At 42.7% G+C, this 21,227-nt stretch overlaps 1 protein-coding gene across 1 annotated transcript in view; it reads left to right on the top strand.

Moving 5' to 3' along the window:
* Positions 1 to 21,227, top strand: part of PDE6A (phosphodiesterase 6A) — a 68,930-nt gene that overhangs the window by 17,246 nt on the left and 30,457 nt on the right. Inside the window, exons 5-8 of the mRNA XM_022590090.3 lie at positions 4,383 to 4,457; positions 9,358 to 9,422; positions 15,355 to 15,421; positions 19,656 to 19,703. Coding sequence (XP_022445798.1) covers positions 4,383 to 4,457; positions 9,358 to 9,422; positions 15,355 to 15,421; positions 19,656 to 19,703 — 255 coding nt within the window. The remainder of the gene's footprint in view (positions 1 to 4,382; positions 4,458 to 9,357; positions 9,423 to 15,354; positions 15,422 to 19,655; positions 19,704 to 21,227) is intronic.

Genomic DNA, 21,227 nt, shown 5'->3' with positions numbered 1-21,227 from the left:
GTATAAAACATTTTAGAGATGATTTGAAACTCTGGGCAATGTTATGTTCCTCCAAAGGGGATTTATGTTACTTCTGGCTAGCGGTTGAGATAAAGGCAGAGCATCTGACTCCAATCAGGGACTGAGCTGATTTGAAGCTGGTCTTCAGTTTTTGCAAGGGATGTTCTGTTTCTGATTCACTTTTACTGCTAGGGTATAAACCTTTAAGAAGGGCCAGCTGAAACCTGGGTTGATTTCAAGGGTCCCTCCTCCTTGGCAGGCCCTGAATTCCAGTTTTATCCCACTAGCCCAGTAAGTCTGTGCAGCTTCCCAGCTGCTCCACAGCATCTTTGGCATCAGCAAGGCGATCAAGAGGAAAAGCTGAATCAGACATTAGGCTCACATCTCTGGGCTTCCCTTCTCTGTGGAATCTTGGCCCATCAAGTCCTTGCTGCCTTGCTAGCTCTATGATTCCTTCAAACAAATGTTTATATACACATATGCACACATACACATATACAGTCCAGATTTCATAATAATTCTCAGTTGGAGGACTGGTCTGAAACAAACTGGCCACCATTAATAGGAGTAGAAATCCTCTTTCTTTGTTCTTTGGTCCACATAGATTTACCTCATTCTTCTAAATAGTATGGATATACCATAATTAATTTATCCTTTCCCCTATTTCTGGGCATTTAAATCATTTCTAAATAGTCTTGCAATTAAAGACAATGCTATAATGAACAACCTTGGAGTTAAATTCCTGCACACTTGACAGAGACTATCTATAGGACAAAGCTGTGGAAGTACATTACTAAGAAAAAATTTTTATTTTGCTTTCCCAAAATTTTCCCTCTAAAGGCTAAATCATTTTATACTCTCACTGGCACTGCATGAGAATTCCACTTCTCAAAACTCCTGCCAATTTGTATATCATAAATCTTTTTATTTTTCCTACTTAAATGGGCAAAAAATGTTATTGGTTTTTTCTAATTGTTTTTTCACTGATTACTAAGTGAGGGTAAATACATTTATATGTTTATTTGTGAGTTAACTTTTTTTCTTCCATATATTGCCCAGATTTTTCTGGGCAATATATGCCCATTTTTCCACCTTTAAAATTGAATTCTTTGTCTATTTCTTATTAAAATATAGGAGTGCTTTATCCATGATATAGACTATATCTCTGTCACATAGGCTGCAACCATATTTTCCCTTTCTATGGATTATATTTTAACTTTGTTTATGACATCTTTCATCATACAGAAGATTTAAATTGTCTTTTATGGCTTCTGCGCTTTGAATTTTGTTTAAAAAAGACTTCCTCAACCTTAATATTATAGTCTGAAATAATCTGATGTGTTTTGATTAATATATCTTCATCTTTCACTCACCTTTTGAAATTATCAACATGTTATGGTATAAGGTAGGGATAAATTTTGTGCCCCCCTCATAATTCCCCATTTAAAGAACAGTCTACCCTTTCTCCACTGTTTTGAAATGCCACCATTTTGATATGCCATTTTACCATATAACAGATTTCCATATACTCATGGGTTTATTATTCTGATTTTTGCCTTTAAAATAGCTCCCTAAGTGATTCTGGTGCAGTTGGGCCATATACTGATTTTAGGGAACCTCTGGTACTAGTCCAACTGTCCATTTGATTTTTGTAAATTCTTGAATCAAGTATTTTGCCAAATATGGCTAAATCCAGCAATAAGCACTTTTATACTCCTTCAGGAAGTAGCAAATGAATTCATGCAAATGAATGGTTCTTTTTTTAATCAAAAGAATTTCTGAGTAGTTAAATTCAGAAGAAACTTGGAGGTGCAAACTGAGCACCATTTTAAGGTGTTCAGTTTGAACCTTAAAGGATCTGAACACAGCTCTGAGCTGCAGTGTTCTGCCCTCTGTTTCTTTTGAACTCCCCCTCAAAAGGGAAAGTCACATTTAAGCAAGAATGTCCTGACTTAGCCATCCCCAATAGATGGAACAATCTAGCAATGAGAAGTGGGCTGGGCTGCCTATAATCATTCTAAGAACCTATGCTTCTCCACCTCCCCCGACACCACCCCACCCCAGGTAGCTAAGCTCTTACCTGAAGTATTGACATTATGAAAAAAGTCAATAAAGGTCACTGAATTCTACACTTAAACTGGGTGGATCATATGGTATATGAATCATATCTCAAAAAAGCTGTTTATAAATAAAAGAGAGAGAGAGATTGAGACAGAGGAAGGCAAGCATAAACATGCCCCATATTCCACCCAACCCTTTGTTGATAACATCTGCTTCTCCTTGGGACAATCTTCAGAATCACTCAGAGTTTGACCTTGACAGTGTCAGCCCCATGTCCTTCTCCTGGTCTCCTCTAACATTTGTGTTCTCCTTTTATTACTGTTTTGGTTTTTACCCCATCTACCTTACTAAAGTTACTTGAGGGCTTAATTCTCTCCTCCATGACATAGCAAATTCCTCCAGGGCATAAACTGTGCCTTGTCCATCTCTCTCTATCTAACAGCCAGCATGTTGTGGAGCTTAGGTAAGTCCCCAGTTCACATTTTCACCCAGAATTGAATTGCTTCCTGTTGTTGGTAGTCAAGAGAAGAGCCCAACTGGGCAGAAGGGTGAGGATGTGAAATCTGAATTTCATGTGGAGTCCCTTCTGCTTGCCCCCTGGATGATATTAGAACAAACCACCATGACAAACATGTTCAAACAAGAGAGAGAGGTCAAGAAGCATCCTGCCCACAATAACCCAGAGCTAGTGATCACGGTCCCTAAATACCAGCGGATAAATGAACAGACAGACACTGGAGGACAGAGGCCTCCTCCGCCAGGCCCAGATTTGGCCCAACACAAGCTGTGTAGCTGTGTGTGCGGTAGGAAAACCAGCGGAGAAGTAGCAAGGGAGCGCCTGCATGGCTTCCCAGGTTCTTCTCCTGGGGCTGTGTGACCATGCAGAACCTTTGCCAACCCTTTTCTCTTGTCTCTCTGCCCCTGTCTTTGCCAGTTGTCTTACGGTGTCATCCTTTCCTGTTGGAGCCCAGATATGGGTCTATCCATCCATATTTGGCACCATTGTTTGTCCTTTCTTTCTCATCTGGAAAAAAAATTTTTTCCCTATTACAAAAGCCATAAATTTTATTAGGGAATAATTGCTAAATAAAGTATAATCTCATTCCAATCCCCCAGAGAAAACCAGTTGTTAATGCTTTGTTGTGAATTCTTTGACAGCATTTTCTATATAAACACTGGGGTCACATGATTTATCTATTTTTGTCACCTCACATTTTTTACTCATCAGTGTATCATGGACGTCTTTTTTTTTTTTTTTTTTTTTGCGGTACGCGGGCCTCTCACTGGCGTGGCCTCTCCCGTTGTGGAGCACAGGCTCCGGACGCACAGGCTCAGCGGCCATGGCTCACGGGCCCAGCCGCTCCGCGGCATGTGGGATCTTCCCGAACCGGGGCACGAACCCTTGTCCCCTGTATCGGCAGGCGGTCTCTCAACCACTGCGCCACCAGGGAAGCCCTCATGGACATCTTTTTAATCAATACCTACACAACTGTAACATCATTGTTACTAGACGTACCATAATTGATTTAATAAGTCCCCTCCTATTGGACACTTAGGTGTTTTCTGATTTTTCACTGCTGTAAATGATACTGCAAGAAACATTGTTCCAGCTAAATGTTTGCTCACATGTTTAGCATGTATTAATACTTAAGGTAAATTTCTTAGCCATAGAGTCCCCATTTTCCCTCTCATGTCCCACAGCACAGGGAGTATGAGGGTGCTCCAACCTAACTCCCATTTCTTGGTTATTGATTAGATAGATCCAGTTCTTTTTTTTTTTCATTTTTATTTATTTTTTGGCTGCGTTAGATCTTTGTTGCTGCGCGCAGACTTTCTCTAGTTGCAGCGAGTGGGGGCTGCTCTTCGCTGCAGTGCGTGGGCTTCTCATCGCAGTGGCTTCTCTTGTTGTGGAGCACGGGCTCTAGGCACATGGCCTTCAGTAGTTGTGGCTCGCGGGCTCCAGAGCGCAGGCTCAGTAGCTGTGGTGCAGGGGCTTAGTTGCTCCACGGCATGTGGGATCTTCCCAGACCAGGGATCGAACCTGTGTCCCCTGCATTGGCAGGCGGATTCTTAACCACTGCACCACCAGGGAAGTCCCTAGACAGATCCAGTTCTGATGATATTGATATATCTCAAAGCACAGACATGACTGACATTCTCCAACTCTAGTGAATCTTGTAGCCCTTTCAACCTTTGGTTTCACTGAGCTCTGCCCATCTTCCAGATTTCAGTGATAGATGACTCATACAGGTAGTCTTCTTTTCTTAATCTTTTTCTGATCTACTTTCAAGACACATAATTATTGTTTTTCTTATTCCTAGGAATTTTTTGACGTGTGGCCAGTCCTGATGGGTGAGGCTCCACCCTACTCTGGTCCCAGGACTCCAGATGGAAGGGTAGGTCTCTCTCTAGCCTGTCCAATATGATCAAATGTTTAATGAAATGCAAACGAGTAAGGCACTGTAGGCCCTGCTGAAGTGTCTTTACCACTTCAGTATTTATCTTCTCTGGGTTGGGTTGTCTCCCTTGAAATTATGATAACTCCTCACAATTGCTCAAGCCCTGTAATTTGCAAGGTATTTTAATATCTCACTGGAGTTTCACAATAACCCGGTGGGACTGACAAAGGAGGGATAAATATTCTCATTCCATAGATGAGGAAAGAACTCCAGAAAGATCAAGCAACCTGCTCAAGGATCCACCCAGCAGGAAAACTGTAGACAGTTAAAGCTACAAATGACCTTAAAATCTAATCTAAAATGTACAAATTGATAGCCAGAAGGTCAATTCCAGCCAATAGGTAAATATGTTTGGCTACATACGTTTTTTTAGTTTTTCTTTGTTTTCACTTTAAAACAGTTTTGAATTGGCAGCTTAGCACTTAAAAATCAAGGTATTTCTGATAAACATCTAGATTCTCAGTTTCTTTTCAAAAGGTGGCAGATCAGTCAAAGCTGGACCCACAGTCCTGCAGGGTAAATTTGATTGGAGCTGAGTAGCGGCCACCTCCTTGCAATGTGTGGCCTGAACTCTCTAGTTTGCACAGTGCCCCCGACTCCCTCTTGTACACCCCTGGCCTCCTTCTCTCATTTATGTTTCTATCAGGTCTCTCTTGGCACTTCAGTTTGTGACCTCTGGTTTCCTACTATTGCTACATTTTTAAGATGAGGCACAAACACTTTAGAGAAGCTGAAATGAAATGTGTGGGGAGGTAAAGATGCAGCAGGGTAAACAGACCTGGCACTCAAATGGCCTATAGAACCTGTAGAATGACAGAATGACTTTAGCTGAGGCCACATACAATAGGTAAGCAGCAGAGTCGTGTCCTGAATTGAGTTTTAGTCCAGCGTTCTTTCCACAAAACCTTCCAGCCTGTCTGAAATGGTATGTCAATTTCTGCTAGGAGGCCTGATTCCCCCCAGCCAACACTAACCCTACCCAAAATAAAGAGAAAGGACAGCGTGTGTATGTGTCTGTGTCCGTGTCCGTGTGTGTGTGTGTGTGTGTGTGTGTGTGTGTGACAGACTTTATTTAATCTTAATTCAAACTCTAGGGATTTAGAATTAACACCTTGGCCTGTGAGCTTCATATACACACCAGAAAAGATTTCAACCTTGGAATCTAAACTGTCTGTTCTGCTTTACCCAAAATGACCTTTACAACCTGGCACTGTCCAGTTTCAAACTACTCTTTTGCCCACACAATTTCATGATTTCATTTGGGAAGACTGAGTCTTCAAGGCTTACATCATGTGCTGTTGTCAGAAAACTATTCGGGGACGTTTTTCCTTTTTAAGTACAGCTTTTTGTGTTGGCATAGCTGAGATGTTACTACTGAGCTTTTCATCTAATTCACATATGAGCTGGACTTGTTCCTAAAATTTAGAATTCTAGGAACTGTATAGAATAGAGATCACCATAGCTTTCAGACACCACCAACTTCAATTAATTTCAGTTTCCCAGGCTGCTTTAATATTCAGCTCTCTGAGTTGAGCCCTGAGGTCAGAGGTCACCTCCAATTCCAGGACAGCCAGAGAGCTATCAGGCTCTAACTTATCCTTTTGCCTACTAACATCACTCTCACACTTTATCTGCCACATTCACATTAGAAATACAATCTTCATCTGGATTTTGACCAATTAACCTCCCCAAATCTTGGTTCTGAAGTTCCCCCAAAGCAACTACACCTCACTTCATCTCCTCTTAAAAATAAAGCGTTGTGTGTGTTTTTTGATTATGAAAAAGGCTAAGCAGACTTCATGGGAAAAAAAAAATAGCACTTCTTTTAAAACTGGTATATTTCCATGCACGATGATTTGGCTCTCGCTGCATGTGGCTCTTTCAAAGACCCTGTGTTACAGTGTCAGCTGCTTAGGTGCAAGGTGACAAAGGCACTCATTGATGGCTTGGTTTTGACTTTGCGAAGGCTGGTGAATTCCTACATGAATATGGCCTTGAAAGCAACTTGGCTGAGCTACAGTGTGTGGAAAAAGTTCTGTTTACCTAAAGCACACTGAACTTTTTGTTGCTTTCTGTGAAAGCAAAATTGATTCTCCTGTGGGTTTAAAAGAAAAAAAGTCCATTTCTCACCTTTCTAAAAGAATCTCATGGAGACCCCTGGGTAGGGCAGTTTACCAGGCCTAGGGAGACAGCAGCTTCCCTGGGAGAGCAGTGAACAGCCCAGGCCCAAGGACAGATGGTCCTGAAGCAAGAAGGCCATCTCCCCCTCCCAGAAGGAAACAGCTCTACCAAAGTCCCAGCAGATAACGGGGCCACCTTTGATTTCTAGAACCGCCCATAGGATATGACCTCACTGTTTTAAAATGTTCCTACCGCAATGTATTTATATTTATTGAAAAAGTAATACATGAGCACAGAGAACAGCTCACACCATACAAAAGAGCACAGCACAGAAATCCAGCCTGCCCTGAGACAGCCACTGTGCCATTGTGAGCGGTCTACCTTTCCCAAATGTCCATGGACATTCCTGGGTGTGTGTGTGTGTGTGTGTGTGTGTGTGTGTGTGTGTGTGTGTGTGTGTGTGTGTGTGTGTGTGTGTGTGTGTGTGTATACATATTCCACCACCACTACCCTTGACAAGTGTGATGATTCTATTTTGTGCCTTACTTTTCCCACTTGAGTATATTTTGTCATCTTTCCCTATCAGCACAGATACAGCTATTCGCTCTGGAGACATGCAAAGTATCCACTATGCGCAGGAACTCAGTTTGCTTAACCATCTCCAAGTGATAGATGTCAGCTATCTCCAGACTTTTTAAAGCAGTCTGGTTGAAAGCCCTAGATGGGGAAAACAATGCTGTTACCTACATTTGGGAATATATCGATAGGATTTATTAGCATATGTAGAATTACTGGGTCAAAGAATATGTGCATTTTAATCTATGAGAGACTATCTATCTATGCTAACTCTCCAACCATAGTCTTAGAATCATAGCTGGAAGGAGCTTTAGGGATTCCCTAATTCAGTTTTTTAAATTCCCAGATTATCTTTAGAACCCAAGGCTCCCACAGTGGCTGCCTGGGCCAGGGGTGAATGGGGGCAGAGGAGGACGGGACAGGGAGTGAGGGAAAACCAGGAGAGATGCAGGATCTCCATGTACCCAACTCTGCTTCCATTAGGGCGGCATTACTTTCCTCTGCTTTATAGGATTAGGGCCCATGCTTTGTTAGGGGAAAAGGTTCTGCTACTTGACACCAACAAAAAACAAACACCACCGATTTTACAGCTGGGGAAACTGAGGCCCAGAAAGGACACATAGTGGAACCAAGACCAGAGCCTGAGTCTTTGCACTCTAGATCTATTCCTAACTCCATTTCATCGTGCTGTGGGGTTCACCTGGTCTTCCCTTGGATGCTTCCTACTGCAGGGAGCTCATACCTACCCTGGAGCAGCCAATGCCATGGGAGCCGCTCTAGAAGGGTTCAATCACTGTAGCTGCTTCCAATGGTGGGCGCTGAGGAGCAGAGCCTCTCTCTCCCTCGTGAGCCTGAAGAAGGTCACGACTGCCCGTCAACTAGACACCCTTGACTAGATGAGGAATTTCCCTTTGTGGAGGTTCTGAGTCAACAGGCCTTGATGGGGCCCAGGTATCAACATTTAAATCTCTAGGGCAATATTTCTCAAAATAACCTGTAGTAGAGGAACAATTTTTTTTTTTAATTTCCAACTTATCTTGGACTGATACTTTTCAAGATATGATAAAAATCTATTATGCAAAAAGTAAAAATTTTAAAAGACATACAAAACTTGTCTTTTTTAAATTATCAGTTTCAACAGACCTAACCTAACTCAGTCAAATTGCTGTAAAAGTTTCTAAACACTGACCGTCAATTTCTGTTTTTATCTCATCATGGAATAGTAACAAATAGTTTGCAGCCTGGTACCAGTCCAGGGACCACACTTTGAGTAGCCCCCTTTCTAGGTGAGAGTGCTACAGAGAGAAAAACACTCTTTTAAGCTATTAACCTTAAGTGACAGTAGAAAGAGCTCTGAGCACAGGAGTCAGGGGCCAAGGTTCTGGTCCCGGCTTACTGTCTTACTATAAATGAGTCCTTTCCTCTCTCTGGGTCTCAGTCTTCCTATTTGTAAAATGATTATTACTAACCTGCCCATCACGTTCCAATAAGGTAATGGATTTTTCCCTGGAGAGCTAGGGAAAAGGAACCACCTGCCAGTATCCAACCCCATGTTAGGAAGTCATGGAATTGAACAGGTCTAATTTAAGAGAAAAGGGGTTTTAATGGTGTAAGGAGGTGGGAGGGATGGAAGAGGTGGAATGTGAGTTGGGAAGCATGAGGGATGATTGGGAAGGCAAGTCTGCAAGAGCTGACGCAGCAAAGAGCAGCTGAGTGGAGGAGTGAAGGAGGAAGGGGGCCGTGACCATGCAGCTGACCCCACGTGGAAGATGGCTGGGTTGACGATGATGCTAAACGGGACAGAAGCCTCCTTCCACCTCCCTCTCTCACTAGACTCCACCAGCAATCTTTCTCTCTTTTTCCTTGTATTGAACCCCCAGATTCCCTTGGAACGCTTCCTATGTCTCTTCCCAGCCCCAGATCCCAGCCCCTGCCTGGCCACTGTGAGCTGGTTCCAAGGAGGAGCACACTGAACCCTGAGAGTCAGCTGAGGACAGTGAGCTCCAGGGGCACCGGGACACGCCCTTAGAAGGTCAGGCTGGTGCTTCTGGAAAACCACAGGGCACAGGGTAAAGAACAAAGCCTTTCTCAAGAACACACTCCTGCTGAAGCACTGTCTCAGACTCTCTCTTTTGCCTAGGAAATCAACTTTTACAAGGTCATTGACTACATCCTGCATGGCAAAGAAGACATCAAAGTCATCCCGTAAGTCTCTTCTCAAAACATGTAGAATTGCAGGCACATTATCAGCGTCCAGAAGATACTCATTCCAAGATCGACACTAACCAAACCCAAGAAGGCCACACACTCTGTTCGAGGCAGGGAGAGCAGTAAGGAGGCAGTGTGGAAGGGTGGAAAGACCATGCAGTTTGGAAAATGAGGCTGGATTCTGACTCAGCTGCTGTGAGTTCAAGTCTCAAGTCCAGTGTCAATAAGTGGCCTGGGGACTTCCCTGGTGGTGCAGTGGTTAGGAATCTGCCTGCCAGTACGGGGGACATGGGTGTGAGCCCTGGTCTGGGAAGATCCCACATGCCACGGAGCAACTAAGCCCGTGCGCCACAGCTACTGAGCCTGTGCCCTAGAGCCCACGAGTCACAACTATTGAGCCCACATGCCAACAACTGCTGAAGCCTGCATGCCTAGAGCCCGTGCTCTGCAGCAGGAGAAGCCACCACAATGAGAAGCCCACGCACCGCAATGAAGAGTAGCCCCTGCTCATAGCAACTGCAGAAAGCCTGAACACAGCAACGAAGACCCAACGCAGCCATAAATAAATAAATAAATTTATTTATTTATTTAAAAATAAATAAATAAGTGGCCGGTTTGGGCCTCTCTATAGAATGAGGCCATGGTGTCCGATCACGGCTTTTCAATGATTTTCTATGTAGGCACATCTGGGGCCTAATGCAGAGGGTGAGACAAAGGCAGGAAGTTGGCAAAGAAAGTGACTCAGCCCCCAAGCAAAGCTTACTCTCTCTCTCTTTTTTTAAAAAATTTTTTTTATTTATTTAGGCTGCCGCATGTCTTAGCTGTGCCACGCAGGATCTTTAGCTGCAGCATTCGAACTCTTGGTTGCGGCACGCGTGCGGAATCTAGTTCCCTGACCAGGGGTCGAAGCCGGGGCCCCTGCATTGGGAGCGCATAGTCTTATCCACTGGACCACCAAGGAAGTCCCAGAAAGCTTATTCTCTAATGTCTTCTTATATGGCTTAGGAGGATAATGAAAAGGCAAGAACTCCCAGAGGGTGAGGCCTCCAACCTGCCTGCAGGTGGTGGAGGCTCAAACGCCATTTTAAGATTTCAACCGTCAAGAACGTTTTTAGTATCAGCTTGTACTTTTTGATCAGTAGAGCACTCTCCAAAACTTAGCTGCCTTGTTACCTACGTGAATCCTCTGTGGGTACCAAGAGCCACCCCACAGTTTTGTCTGAGGCTTGGCTCTCTTTCCCAACTGAACTGCAGACTCCCGTGAGGCTGTGATCAGCCTCTGTGGGAGAGCCTCACCTTTGATCTCTTTTCTGGTCCAAATGAAGGGATTTATAGCAGGTCACCTTAATCCTTAAATAGTGGTTGTGAGAGGTCACAACTGTTGCCAAACAATTTTGATAATCCTGTCACTCAGATCACTCAGTTCTCTGGTTTATCTTTTACTGGTTGGGTATAAGAGACTGCTTCAGGTTCCTGAGTTTCTGGGTTCTCTCTGTTCAGTCTTGTTTGCATGAAGACTGAGTCTTTCCTAAACTCGTCGCCTTATTTTTCTTTTTTTTTCCTTGTCGGCTGCATACTCTGCCACCATTCTGCTTTCTAACCACTTCTCTAGAGGTGCCAGTTTATCAAACTCATTGTCTGTATGCTGAGTTATCACAGATCACAGTTCTCCCCAACGTCTCACCACTCCTCACCAAGTATCACACCCTTCTAGCCGCTGATAACATCCACCTTGCTGCCTTCTACAGTGTGGCTGTATCCACATTGAATTTAATACAAATTCTTAGAAGTAACTTAAAGAGATTATACTATGATGCAGCACGGAAACAAAAAGTGCCTTTGAATGGCACAAAAAGCTGGGAAAAAGGTATGAAATACGATAAAAATCTATACCTAAATGCTAAAAGAGCTCTGTTGATATTCGTAGAGTAATAATTATAAGTTCAAAAAGCACTGCATTACAGATTAATTGGCAGAATATTATCTTTCTCAGTTGCATATAAGAAACGGTTCTTGGGAATTCCCTGGCCATCCAGTGGTTACGACTCCACGCTTCCACTGTAGGGGGCATGGGTTCCATCCCTGGTAGGGGAGCTAAGATCCTGCAGGCCACATAGCACGGCCAAAAGAAAAAAGAAAGAAAAAAAGAAAAAAACAACCAGTTCTTGTAAGAACTGATGAGTTCTGAGATATACGTAAAGAAATACCATATATCCTATTTACAAGAGAGCTATCTAAAAGATAAGAATGCAGATAGAATGAAAGTAGAAGAATGAACAGAAGATATGCCTTGCAAATGATAATCAAAAGAAAACTAATGTAACTATGTGACTATCAGATAAAAATAGGTCTCAAGGTGCATTATTAGAGGGACTTCCCTGGTGGCGCAGTGGTTAGGAATCCGCCTGCTAGTACAGGGAACACAGGTTCGAGCCCTGGTCGGGGAAGATCCCACATGCCGTGGAGCAACTAAGCCTGTGTGCACAAATACTGAACCTGTGCTCTAGAGCCCACGGGCCACAACTACTGAGCCCACGTGCCACAACTACTGAAGCCCGTGTGCCTAGAGCCTGTGCTCTGCAACAAGAGAAGCCACCGCAATGAGAAGCCCACACACTGCAAGGAACAGTAACCCCCGCTCACCACAACTCGAGAAAGCCGGCACACAGCAACGAAGACCCATAATCCATGGGTAAAAGAAGAAATCAATGGAAATTATGACATATTCTGAAAGAATGAAAATATTACATGTCAAAACCAGTGTGATGCAGAAATCATGCTTAAGGTAAAAATTTACAGTCTTAAATATTCATATGAGAAAAGAATACAATATAAAGTAATATACTCTGTACCCACTTGTATCAGTCGGGGTCCCAGCAGATAACAGGCGTCACATTCAAATTAGGGTAATTCAAGGAGGCTTTACTTATAAAGGGATGAATTACAGAGGTGTGGGTGGAATGAAGGAAACTGAAAGAGAATATGCTAGTAGTGAGGTTGTTGTAAGCATTCCTGGGCCCAAAGGAAATTTCTAGAACCTGGACGGAGAAAGTGTCATGTAGAGCAGGGCATCTTGAGAGAAGTGTTGCCTTTCAGTCAAGAGACACAGCAAACCCAGAGCAACCCTGCCAGGGGGAACCCAGGGAAATAAATAGCCTGACCTAACTGTTCTACCTGCCTCTAGTTTTGGCCAGGTCTCCTCATTGGGCTAAATTCAATCAGAAGCTGGAAGGCCAGGCACCCTATTGATGGAGTCCACACAGACTGGCCTCCTGGGACACGGAGGAGCAGGTTGGAGAGCGGATCTGGAGGGTAGACAGAAGCTATCCATCACATTATCTCAAGAAACTAACAGCAAACAAGCAAATAGATAAACCCTCCCCAAAAGAATAAAGATAAGCCCAGAAATTAATGAAATATTAACAGAATAATGAACAAATGCCAAAAGCTGGTTTCTTGGAGAGATTAACAAAATTGATGAATTTCTGGCAAGACTGAGCAAGAAAAATAGAAAATCAAATGAGCTGTATCAGGAAGGAAAAGGGGGATAACCACAAAGACACAGAAATTAACAAGATAGTAAGAGGATATTATGCCCAAAATATTTTAAATCTAGATGAAAGAGGCAAATTCCTGCAAAAATAAAACCTACTAGATATAAATCACAAAGAAATAGAACACCACAATAGTCTTATAACAATAAAATACATTAAAACCTTCCCACAAAGACATTCCAGGCCCAGATGCCTTCAGGGGTGAGTTCTACTAAATATTTAAGGAAGAAATAATGCGATTCTCATACAAATTATCCAGGAGACTAGAAAAAGAAGTGGCTAGCATAAACTTGACACCAAAACTCAACAAAGACTGTATGAAAAAAGAAAATTCAGACCAAGCTCACTTGTGAACATAGATGCAAATATGCTAAATAAATAAAATTTTAGCAAATAATAACTAAAAAGGATTATACATCATGACCCAATTGGGTATATTCCAGGAATGCAGGGCTAACGGCTAACATTAGAAAAATGAATAAATGCAATCTGCCACGTTAAGAGAGACATGACATAATTATCTCCATAGAGGAGAACTTCCTTAACCTTCTAAAAGTAATTTTTCTTTTAATGTCTGAAAATACTAAGTATTGACAGAGACGTGGAGTAAAGGAAGCTCTAATATACTGCTGATGGGAGTATTAATTGGCATGATCACTTTAGAAAACAGTTTGGCCTTACCTAGTAAAGTTGAAGACATGCACATCTTATGACCCAGGATTTCTACTCCTAGAATTAGCACATGGAATTGAATGCACATATACACCAGAGTGCTGGAAGCAGCAATGCTCATATTAGCCTCGCACTGAGGGAAATGTCCATCAACAGTTGAATGCATAAATTATATGCAACCTTACCAGGCAAAACGGTTGAAGTCAATCAAACAAATGAATTACAGCAACATGAAAAAGAAGTCCAATGAAATAATGTATGCACATTGATTCTACCTGAAACAGGTGAAACAGGCTACAGGAAAACAGGCCACAGAAAAGCAAGAATCATAACACTGGAACAATGGTTACCTTTGGGGTTTGGGAGAAGGTTGAGAGTGGCGGGGGGTCAGGTCAGGGATTTCCAAGGTACCGACAAGGTTGTTCTTTCTTGTTTTTTTTTTAAAATAAATTTATTTACTTATTCTTGGCTGCACTGGGTCTTTGTTGCTGCACACGGGCTTTTCTCTAGTTGCAGCGAGCAGGGGCTACTCCTCCTTGCTGTGCGTGGGCTTCTCATTGCGGTGGCTTCTCTTGTTGCGGAGCATGGGCTCTAGGTGCGTGGGCTTCAGTAATTGCAGCACACGGACTCAGTAGTTGTGGCACACGGGCTTAGTTGTGGCTCGCAGGCCCTAGAGCGCAGGCTTGGTAGTTGTGGCGCATGGGCTTAGTTGCTCCGCGGCATGTGGGATCTTCCTGGGCCAGGGCTTGAATCTGTGTCCCCTGCATTGGCAGGCGGATTCTTAACCGCCACGCCACCAGGGAAGTGCCAGGTATAATTTCATAGGAGTTCACTTTCAAACAACTGATGAAGTTTTTAATGCATTTTTCCATGTGTGTATATATTTTTTGCAATAAACAAGTAAAAATAATACCCAAAATTGTGATATTGCTGTGTGGGATAAATAAGTATGTAAAGCACCTAGCTTAGTGCTTGGTATGTGGTAGGAGCTCATCCTAGATGGGTTTCCCTCACTCTACATGATATTAAGCTAACTCTCTGTATGTAAGTACTAAATGGAGGGAAATGACGGCATCTGTTTTTGCTCAGCAGCCAATAACAATCTGTTGGATGAATTTTGTCTCTTAGGGAGTCAAACTCAGTGTGAAATTAATAAAACTGATTTATCGCTTTTTTCTCAGTGTCTACATTTGGACATTAAGATGCTTAGCCAAGATTTGGGGCTTGGTCTGGTATAGTAAGTGGGTGCTTGGAGCCACCAGAAAGAAGAGGGAGGGTAAGATCCAGTTTCAAGATTTTAGTCCAACTGTCCCTACATCAGAAGTTACCACTGGGGGATTCCCTGGTGGTGCAGTGGTTGCGAATCCGCCTGCCAGTGCAGGGGACACGAGTTCGAGCCCTGGTCTGAGAAGATCCCACATGCCACGGAGCAGCTGGGCCCATGCGCCACAACTACTGAGCCTGCACTCTGGAGCCAGTGAGCCGTAACTACTGAAGCCTGTGCGCCTAGAGCCTGTGCTCCGCAGCAGGAGAAGCCATCGCACTGAGAGGCCCTTGCACCGCAGCGGGGAGTGGCCCCCCTCGCCGCAACTAGAGAAAACCCATGCACAGCGACAAAGACCCAACACAGCCAATAAATAAATAAATAAATAAATAAAATCAATTTTAAAAAAAGAAGTTACCACTGTCTTTGGCCTTTACAGGAATCCACCTCTGGACCATTGGGCTTTAGTGAGCGGCCTTCCCACTTACGTTGCCCAAAATGGCCTGGTAAGTAATACAACTTTGAAGGGGGAGAGTTTTGAATCAGGTGGAAAGGTGAAGGGATTTCAGATCAAGAGAGTGGGAAAAACGATGGGAAGTGTGTATCTCTAAAAGCCCGATTCTCCCATTTCTCAATTCACTCGACGGTTGGTCCAAGGGGATGTGCAGAGAATTGACATTTGAAGAAATATGATATACACAGAGAAAGAACCCTCAGATGGAAAGGTGCACAGTCTCAGTGACAACTAAAGATACTTACGCAAATGTCAGGGATAAAGTCACAAGTGGCTGGTCCACCAGGCTCACCACAGAACAAGTCCCAGCCTCTCATCCCAGAGACTTAGTTGCCACTCCCAACACCCCCGCAACCCCATCCCTGCCACATTTCCAGCCACACAGCAGAGCTCAAATGCTCTATCTCCCCCCATGCCCTACCCGCTTGGGGTGCAGGGTAGAGTGAGAGTATCCCCTACCCTAGAGAGAAGGGTCATAGCTGCACATCACCCCAATATTTGAGCCTGCTTATCTCTGTATCCTTCCCCAGGCACACACACTGCACAGTGCTGTTCATGTATCAGGATGTTTATTTATTGGGCATTTTCTATGTGCCAGGTGCTGTGGTTGGCTCTGGGGATACAATGATAGATGAATCAAATAGTTTCTCTTCTGAAGCTCATCATCAAATGGGAGATATCTTTATGAACAGATACTTAGACTATAATGTGATAAGGCCAGATAGAGATGTACATGGTACATTCTATGAACACAAAGTAGGAAGCATCTAAACCAGCTTTACTTGCCAGAGTGTTTTGGTCTGAGTTTTAAAATAAATAGGGGTTAGGCAGGTGGGGCAGGAAAGGGGATTGCAGGTGGAGGAAGCAACATGGGCAAACAACTAGGGCTTGGAGGTTTGAAGTGACACAGAGTGTGCAGTTCCATGTTGCTGGAGTATTAGGTTTGAGACAGGAAGATGGCAAGAGATGAGACTTGAGAGGGAGGGAGGGGCCAGATCACAGTAGCCTTGGACGCCAGGTCAAGAGGGTGGAACTTTAATCTACAGGCGATGGGTTTTTAAGCAAAAGGTTGGCACAATGAATTTTCATTTTAGAAAGAAAACTCTGAACGCTCCCTAGAAAATAGATCTGAAGGGACTAAGACTGGAAGCAGAGCAAAAAGTGTGTCCTTACAAACAAGAGATGAAGAACATCTCAACAAAGGCAAAGGCAGTAAAGAACACTAACTGTCTTCATTGCTAACAGCCATGGAGTGCTTATGATGAGCCAGGCAGTGAATACATTTGCTCATTCAATACTCATGACTCAGACAGAGATGAGGTGGAGAGAGGGAGATCAGGGCTCAGATCTAACACTGAAAGGGCTTTGTGATTGGTTGTGAGCAGAGAGGGAGGGAGAGAAGGACCAAAGCCAATTTCAGGCTTCTAGATTGGACAGGTAATGCTGCCACCAGATTTGGATGTAAGATGCTGAGATCACTTTCAGACAAGGTACAACAGAGACTTTTTTCAGAAGCAAGTGTCCAGCAAGCAGCTAAAGAGATGACTCTGATGCTGTGGAGCGAGAGGACGGATGGAGATAGAGATTTGTGTCAACAAAATGTAGAGATCTGTACTGACTACACTACAGACCATATGATAGTATATCTGGTCCTTGACCACTTTGCTCCTAGGAGCAGATGGTACTTGAAACCATGAGTGCGGATGAAGTCACCAGGGAGAGTGAGGGAGACTCGGGGTAGAATACTAGAGGATGCCAGCATTTAAAGATTGGGTGGAGGAAGAAGAGTGTGTGAAGGAGAATCAGAAGAAGGGTTCAGAGGTGTCTGGAGGCCCAGGAGAGGGTAGTGTCATGGAAACCAAAGAAGTAGAAACTTTCAACAAAGAGAGAGAATAACAAATGCAGCAAAAGTGATCCAGTGAGATAAGAACCAAAAACTCCCATTGGGCTTGGCAGTTAGGAGGGCATTGATGGCCCTGATTAGAGCAGGCTTGGTGGCAAGGTGGAGGCAGAAACCAGCGGGTGGTCTGCTGAGGTGTGGATGGGTAATGAGAAGGTAGAAAATGCAAGAGAAGGTAGAAAATGCAAGAGAAGGTAGAAAATGCAAGAGAAGGTAGAAAATGCAAGAGAAGGAGGAGAAAACCTGATGGTCACTACAAAGACCACATTGGGCCAAGGGAGGATTTTGTTTTCAAGGTTGGGAGAGAACCAAGCATGCCCATGGACTGAAGCTAAAGAGCCCTCAGAGAGGTTAGAAATCAGGAGAGAAAAATAGCAACTGATGGAATTGGCCCAAGGAGAAGCCAGAGGCGTGGTACAGTGGGTGGGCAGTCTTGAACAGGAGCAGGGACAGCTCATCCTCTCAGACAACAGAATGGTCTGATCTACTGGGATAGGCAAGGTCAAAGCAAGCTCACATGGTACCTTTTTGAGAACTAGAAAAAGGTGTCCCTTCTTGATGGATGAAAAGAGAAAGGCTAGGGCCATTGTTCTGAAAGTCAAGAACAGGCTGGATTTCAACTCCCAGTCACCCCCTCAGCCAGATGCCTTTGTGCAGTGCACATGCTACACAACTGTATACAGTGGCCCCATAGGCAGGACTCTGGAGGGATCAGATAAGTGTTATCTGCATGATAGGGTAAACTGGTCCAGTTTTCAGGAGAGGAATCTTGCAATATACATACAACCAGAGCTACAGCACCTTTTACTTCTTCATTTGCTGTGAAGTTTACAGCACAAAGAAAAACTCCTTCCTGACAAAACAAATATAATTGATCCAAAGATGTTTAGTGTGGTATTATTTACATTAATTAAAAAAACTGGACATAACCAAATACTCAACAAAAGGGGGCAAGAAAATGGGACACCTTACTATAAAACTACAGTCATCAAAACAGTATGGTACTGGCACAAAGAACAGGAGAGAAAGCCCAGAAATACGCCCACACATACATCATCATACATCATTGTTGTATGATCAATTAATCTACAACAAAGGAGGCAAGAATATACAATGGAGAAAAGAAAGTCTCTTCAATAAGTGGTGCTGGGAAAACTGGACAGCTACATCTAAAAGAATGAAATTAGAACATTCTCTAATACCATATACAGAAATAAACTCAAAATGGATTAAAGACCTAAATGTAAGATCGGACACTATAAAACTCCTAGAGGAAAACATAGGCAGAACACTCTCTGACATAAATCACAGCAATATCTTTTTGGATCCACCCCCTAGAGAAATGAAAATAAAAACAAAAATAAACAAATGGGACCTCATTAAACTTAAAAGCTTTTGCACAGCTAAGATAACCATAAACAAAACGAGAAGACAACACACAGAATGGGAGAAAATATTTGCAAACGAAGCGACCAACAAGGGATTAATCTCCAAAATTTACAAACAGCTCATGCAGCTCTATATCAAAAAAAAAAAGACAACCCAATCAAATAAATAGGCAGAAGATCTAAATAGACATTTCTCCAAAGAAGACATACAGATGGCCAAAAAGCACATGAAAAGATGCTCAATATCACTAATTATTAGAGAAATGTAAATCAAAATTACAATGAGGTATCACCTCACGCTGGTCAGAATGGCCATCATCAAAAAAAAAATGATACAAATGAACTTATATACAAAACAGAAACAGACTCACAGACTTAGAAAACAAACTTATGGTTACCAAAGGGGTAAGGTGCGGGGGGTAGGGATAAATTAGGAGGTTGGGATTAATATAGATACACTACAATATATAAAATAGACAATCAACAAGGACCTACTGTATAGCACAGGGAACTCTACTCAATACTCTGTAATAACCTATATGGGAATAGAATCTGAAGAAGAATAGGTATATGGATATGTATAACAAAAATAAATAAATAAAAGATGAATGAGATATGAAAAAAGCTAACATTAAAAAGAAGAAAATGGGACACTATACAGCTATTAATAACAACAAATTGTAGCCTTAACTTTTTCAAAGCTTGGAAATGACTCAGAAGTGAAGCAAATGGTAAGAAGCCATGTTTATAAGGCAGTTTTCCTGTTCGGTAGCCTCAGTTAATAATTCAAAACCATCTTAAGCATGTCTACCTGATGAAAAGAATGTGAATGCCTTGGATAAGGACGTGATATTTCTGAAAATATCATGCCCATTGCCCTCAATGGGTACTCTATCAAGTCTAATCATAACTCCATTATTCCTCTTCATGGCTTTCAGATTTGCAACATCATGAATGCACCTGCAGAGGACTTTTTTGCATTCCAGGTAAGTTATTTTTTATTTACTCTCTCAGTCATATGATATTTTTCCCCCCAAAGAGGATTCAAATACATTAGAATCCATCTACTTTATTGGGAAGCAGTCTCAACAAAGTGAAAATGTGAGTGCAAAAATGTCATGTGCCCATGGAAGTGGGGAGAGAGCTAATTTGGTAAATCCAAGGTCCCATTTGGTTTTAAGGTTTACACCCTTTGCTTTCTGGCCTCAGGACCTTTGCTTATGCTGTTCTCTCCCTTACTACCATCTCTTGTCCAAATCCCCTTTGCCCTTCAATGATAACCCCAAATGCTATGAAACTTCTATGAAGTTTTATTCTGCTTCCCCTGGCTGAATATCATTTCTGTCTCCTTAGGATTATCATGGAATGTTGTTTAGTATTCCATTTGATTTTGTTTGTTTGCATTTTTAAAAAATGTTTGCAGAGGGCACGCTCTGGGCCAGGCATGGGCACGATGCTACACCAGCTACAGAGGTGGACCAGACAGGCATGGTCTTTGTCTTCAGGGAGCTCATGATCATATGGGGAAAGAGGCATGTGGAGTGCTGGTCAGGACAATAGAAGAGGGACAGAGGAGGGACTCTCCCAGGCGGGGCTTGACTTCATCTGGGAAGAGTCAAGGAACGTGTCCCTGAGAAATTATGTTTGGGCAGTAAAGAAAGGAGAGAGGATTGCAGGAAAGAGAGGGCTTGTTGGAAGGAACCAGAGTAGACCAATGAGACTAAGGGGAGAGTGGCAGGACGAAACTCTAGAGAGGTAGACACAGGCTAGGTCACACAGGGCCTGGAAGGCCATGCCAAGGAGTTTGGCTTTCTTACTCTATTTCCCTTACATCATCTTTCATGATCCTTCCTTGTCTTTTAGATTAATTCCTCTTGGCAAAATATAGGCTTCCTTTGGTCAAAGGTCGGGGCTTATCTTTCTTAACATGTGCAGCTCTGGGTGCCCTGTCGATATTTCTTGAGTTTAGCATGCTAGGTGTATGAAAACCAAATAATGAGCAGTCAGGAAATAATTAAGAAGGAAATAAAAATGGCTCATAGCAAAATTAGTGGTTTTTTTTTTTTTTTTTTACTCCTTAAATAACATTATGAAAGACCTTAGAGAGAACATCCTTCCAAGGTTAAGACCGTATGTCTTGTGTTGTGATGAACAGAACTTGATCTCTACCCAAGTCATCTGATTAACTGTAGTTTACCCACTTTAATAAATAAAGTCTAATCTTGTTTTTAGATTCCAGTCTTCTGTCTCCAACTCTTCCTCCACAAAGTAGCCTGAGTGATTTTTAAAAGAAAAACATAAGTTGCATCAAGTAACTTTGCTCCTTAAAAATGTTTAATACTAAAAAAAAAAATGTTTAATACTTTCCCATTTCACTTTTATTCACTTCCAATAAAATCTGCTTCTTTATCATGGCCTTCAGAGAGGCTGTGATAGAAAAGGTTAGGGAGAGAGCTGGGAACTTGAATTCAAGTTTCCTGACTGACAGCTCTATGCTCTTTGGACTGTAT

The sequence above is a fragment of the Delphinapterus leucas genome, chromosome 3 (genome assembly GCF_059928025.1).
Source record: "Delphinapterus leucas isolate spDelLeu-1000000601 "Yukka" chromosome 3, BTC_Dleu_Yukka2, whole genome shotgun sequence".
Lineage (NCBI taxonomy): Eukaryota > Metazoa > Chordata > Mammalia > Artiodactyla > Monodontidae > Delphinapterus > Delphinapterus leucas.
The sequence above is the reverse complement of the archived record's forward strand: the minus strand, read 5'-3'. Positions and strand labels throughout refer to the sequence as shown.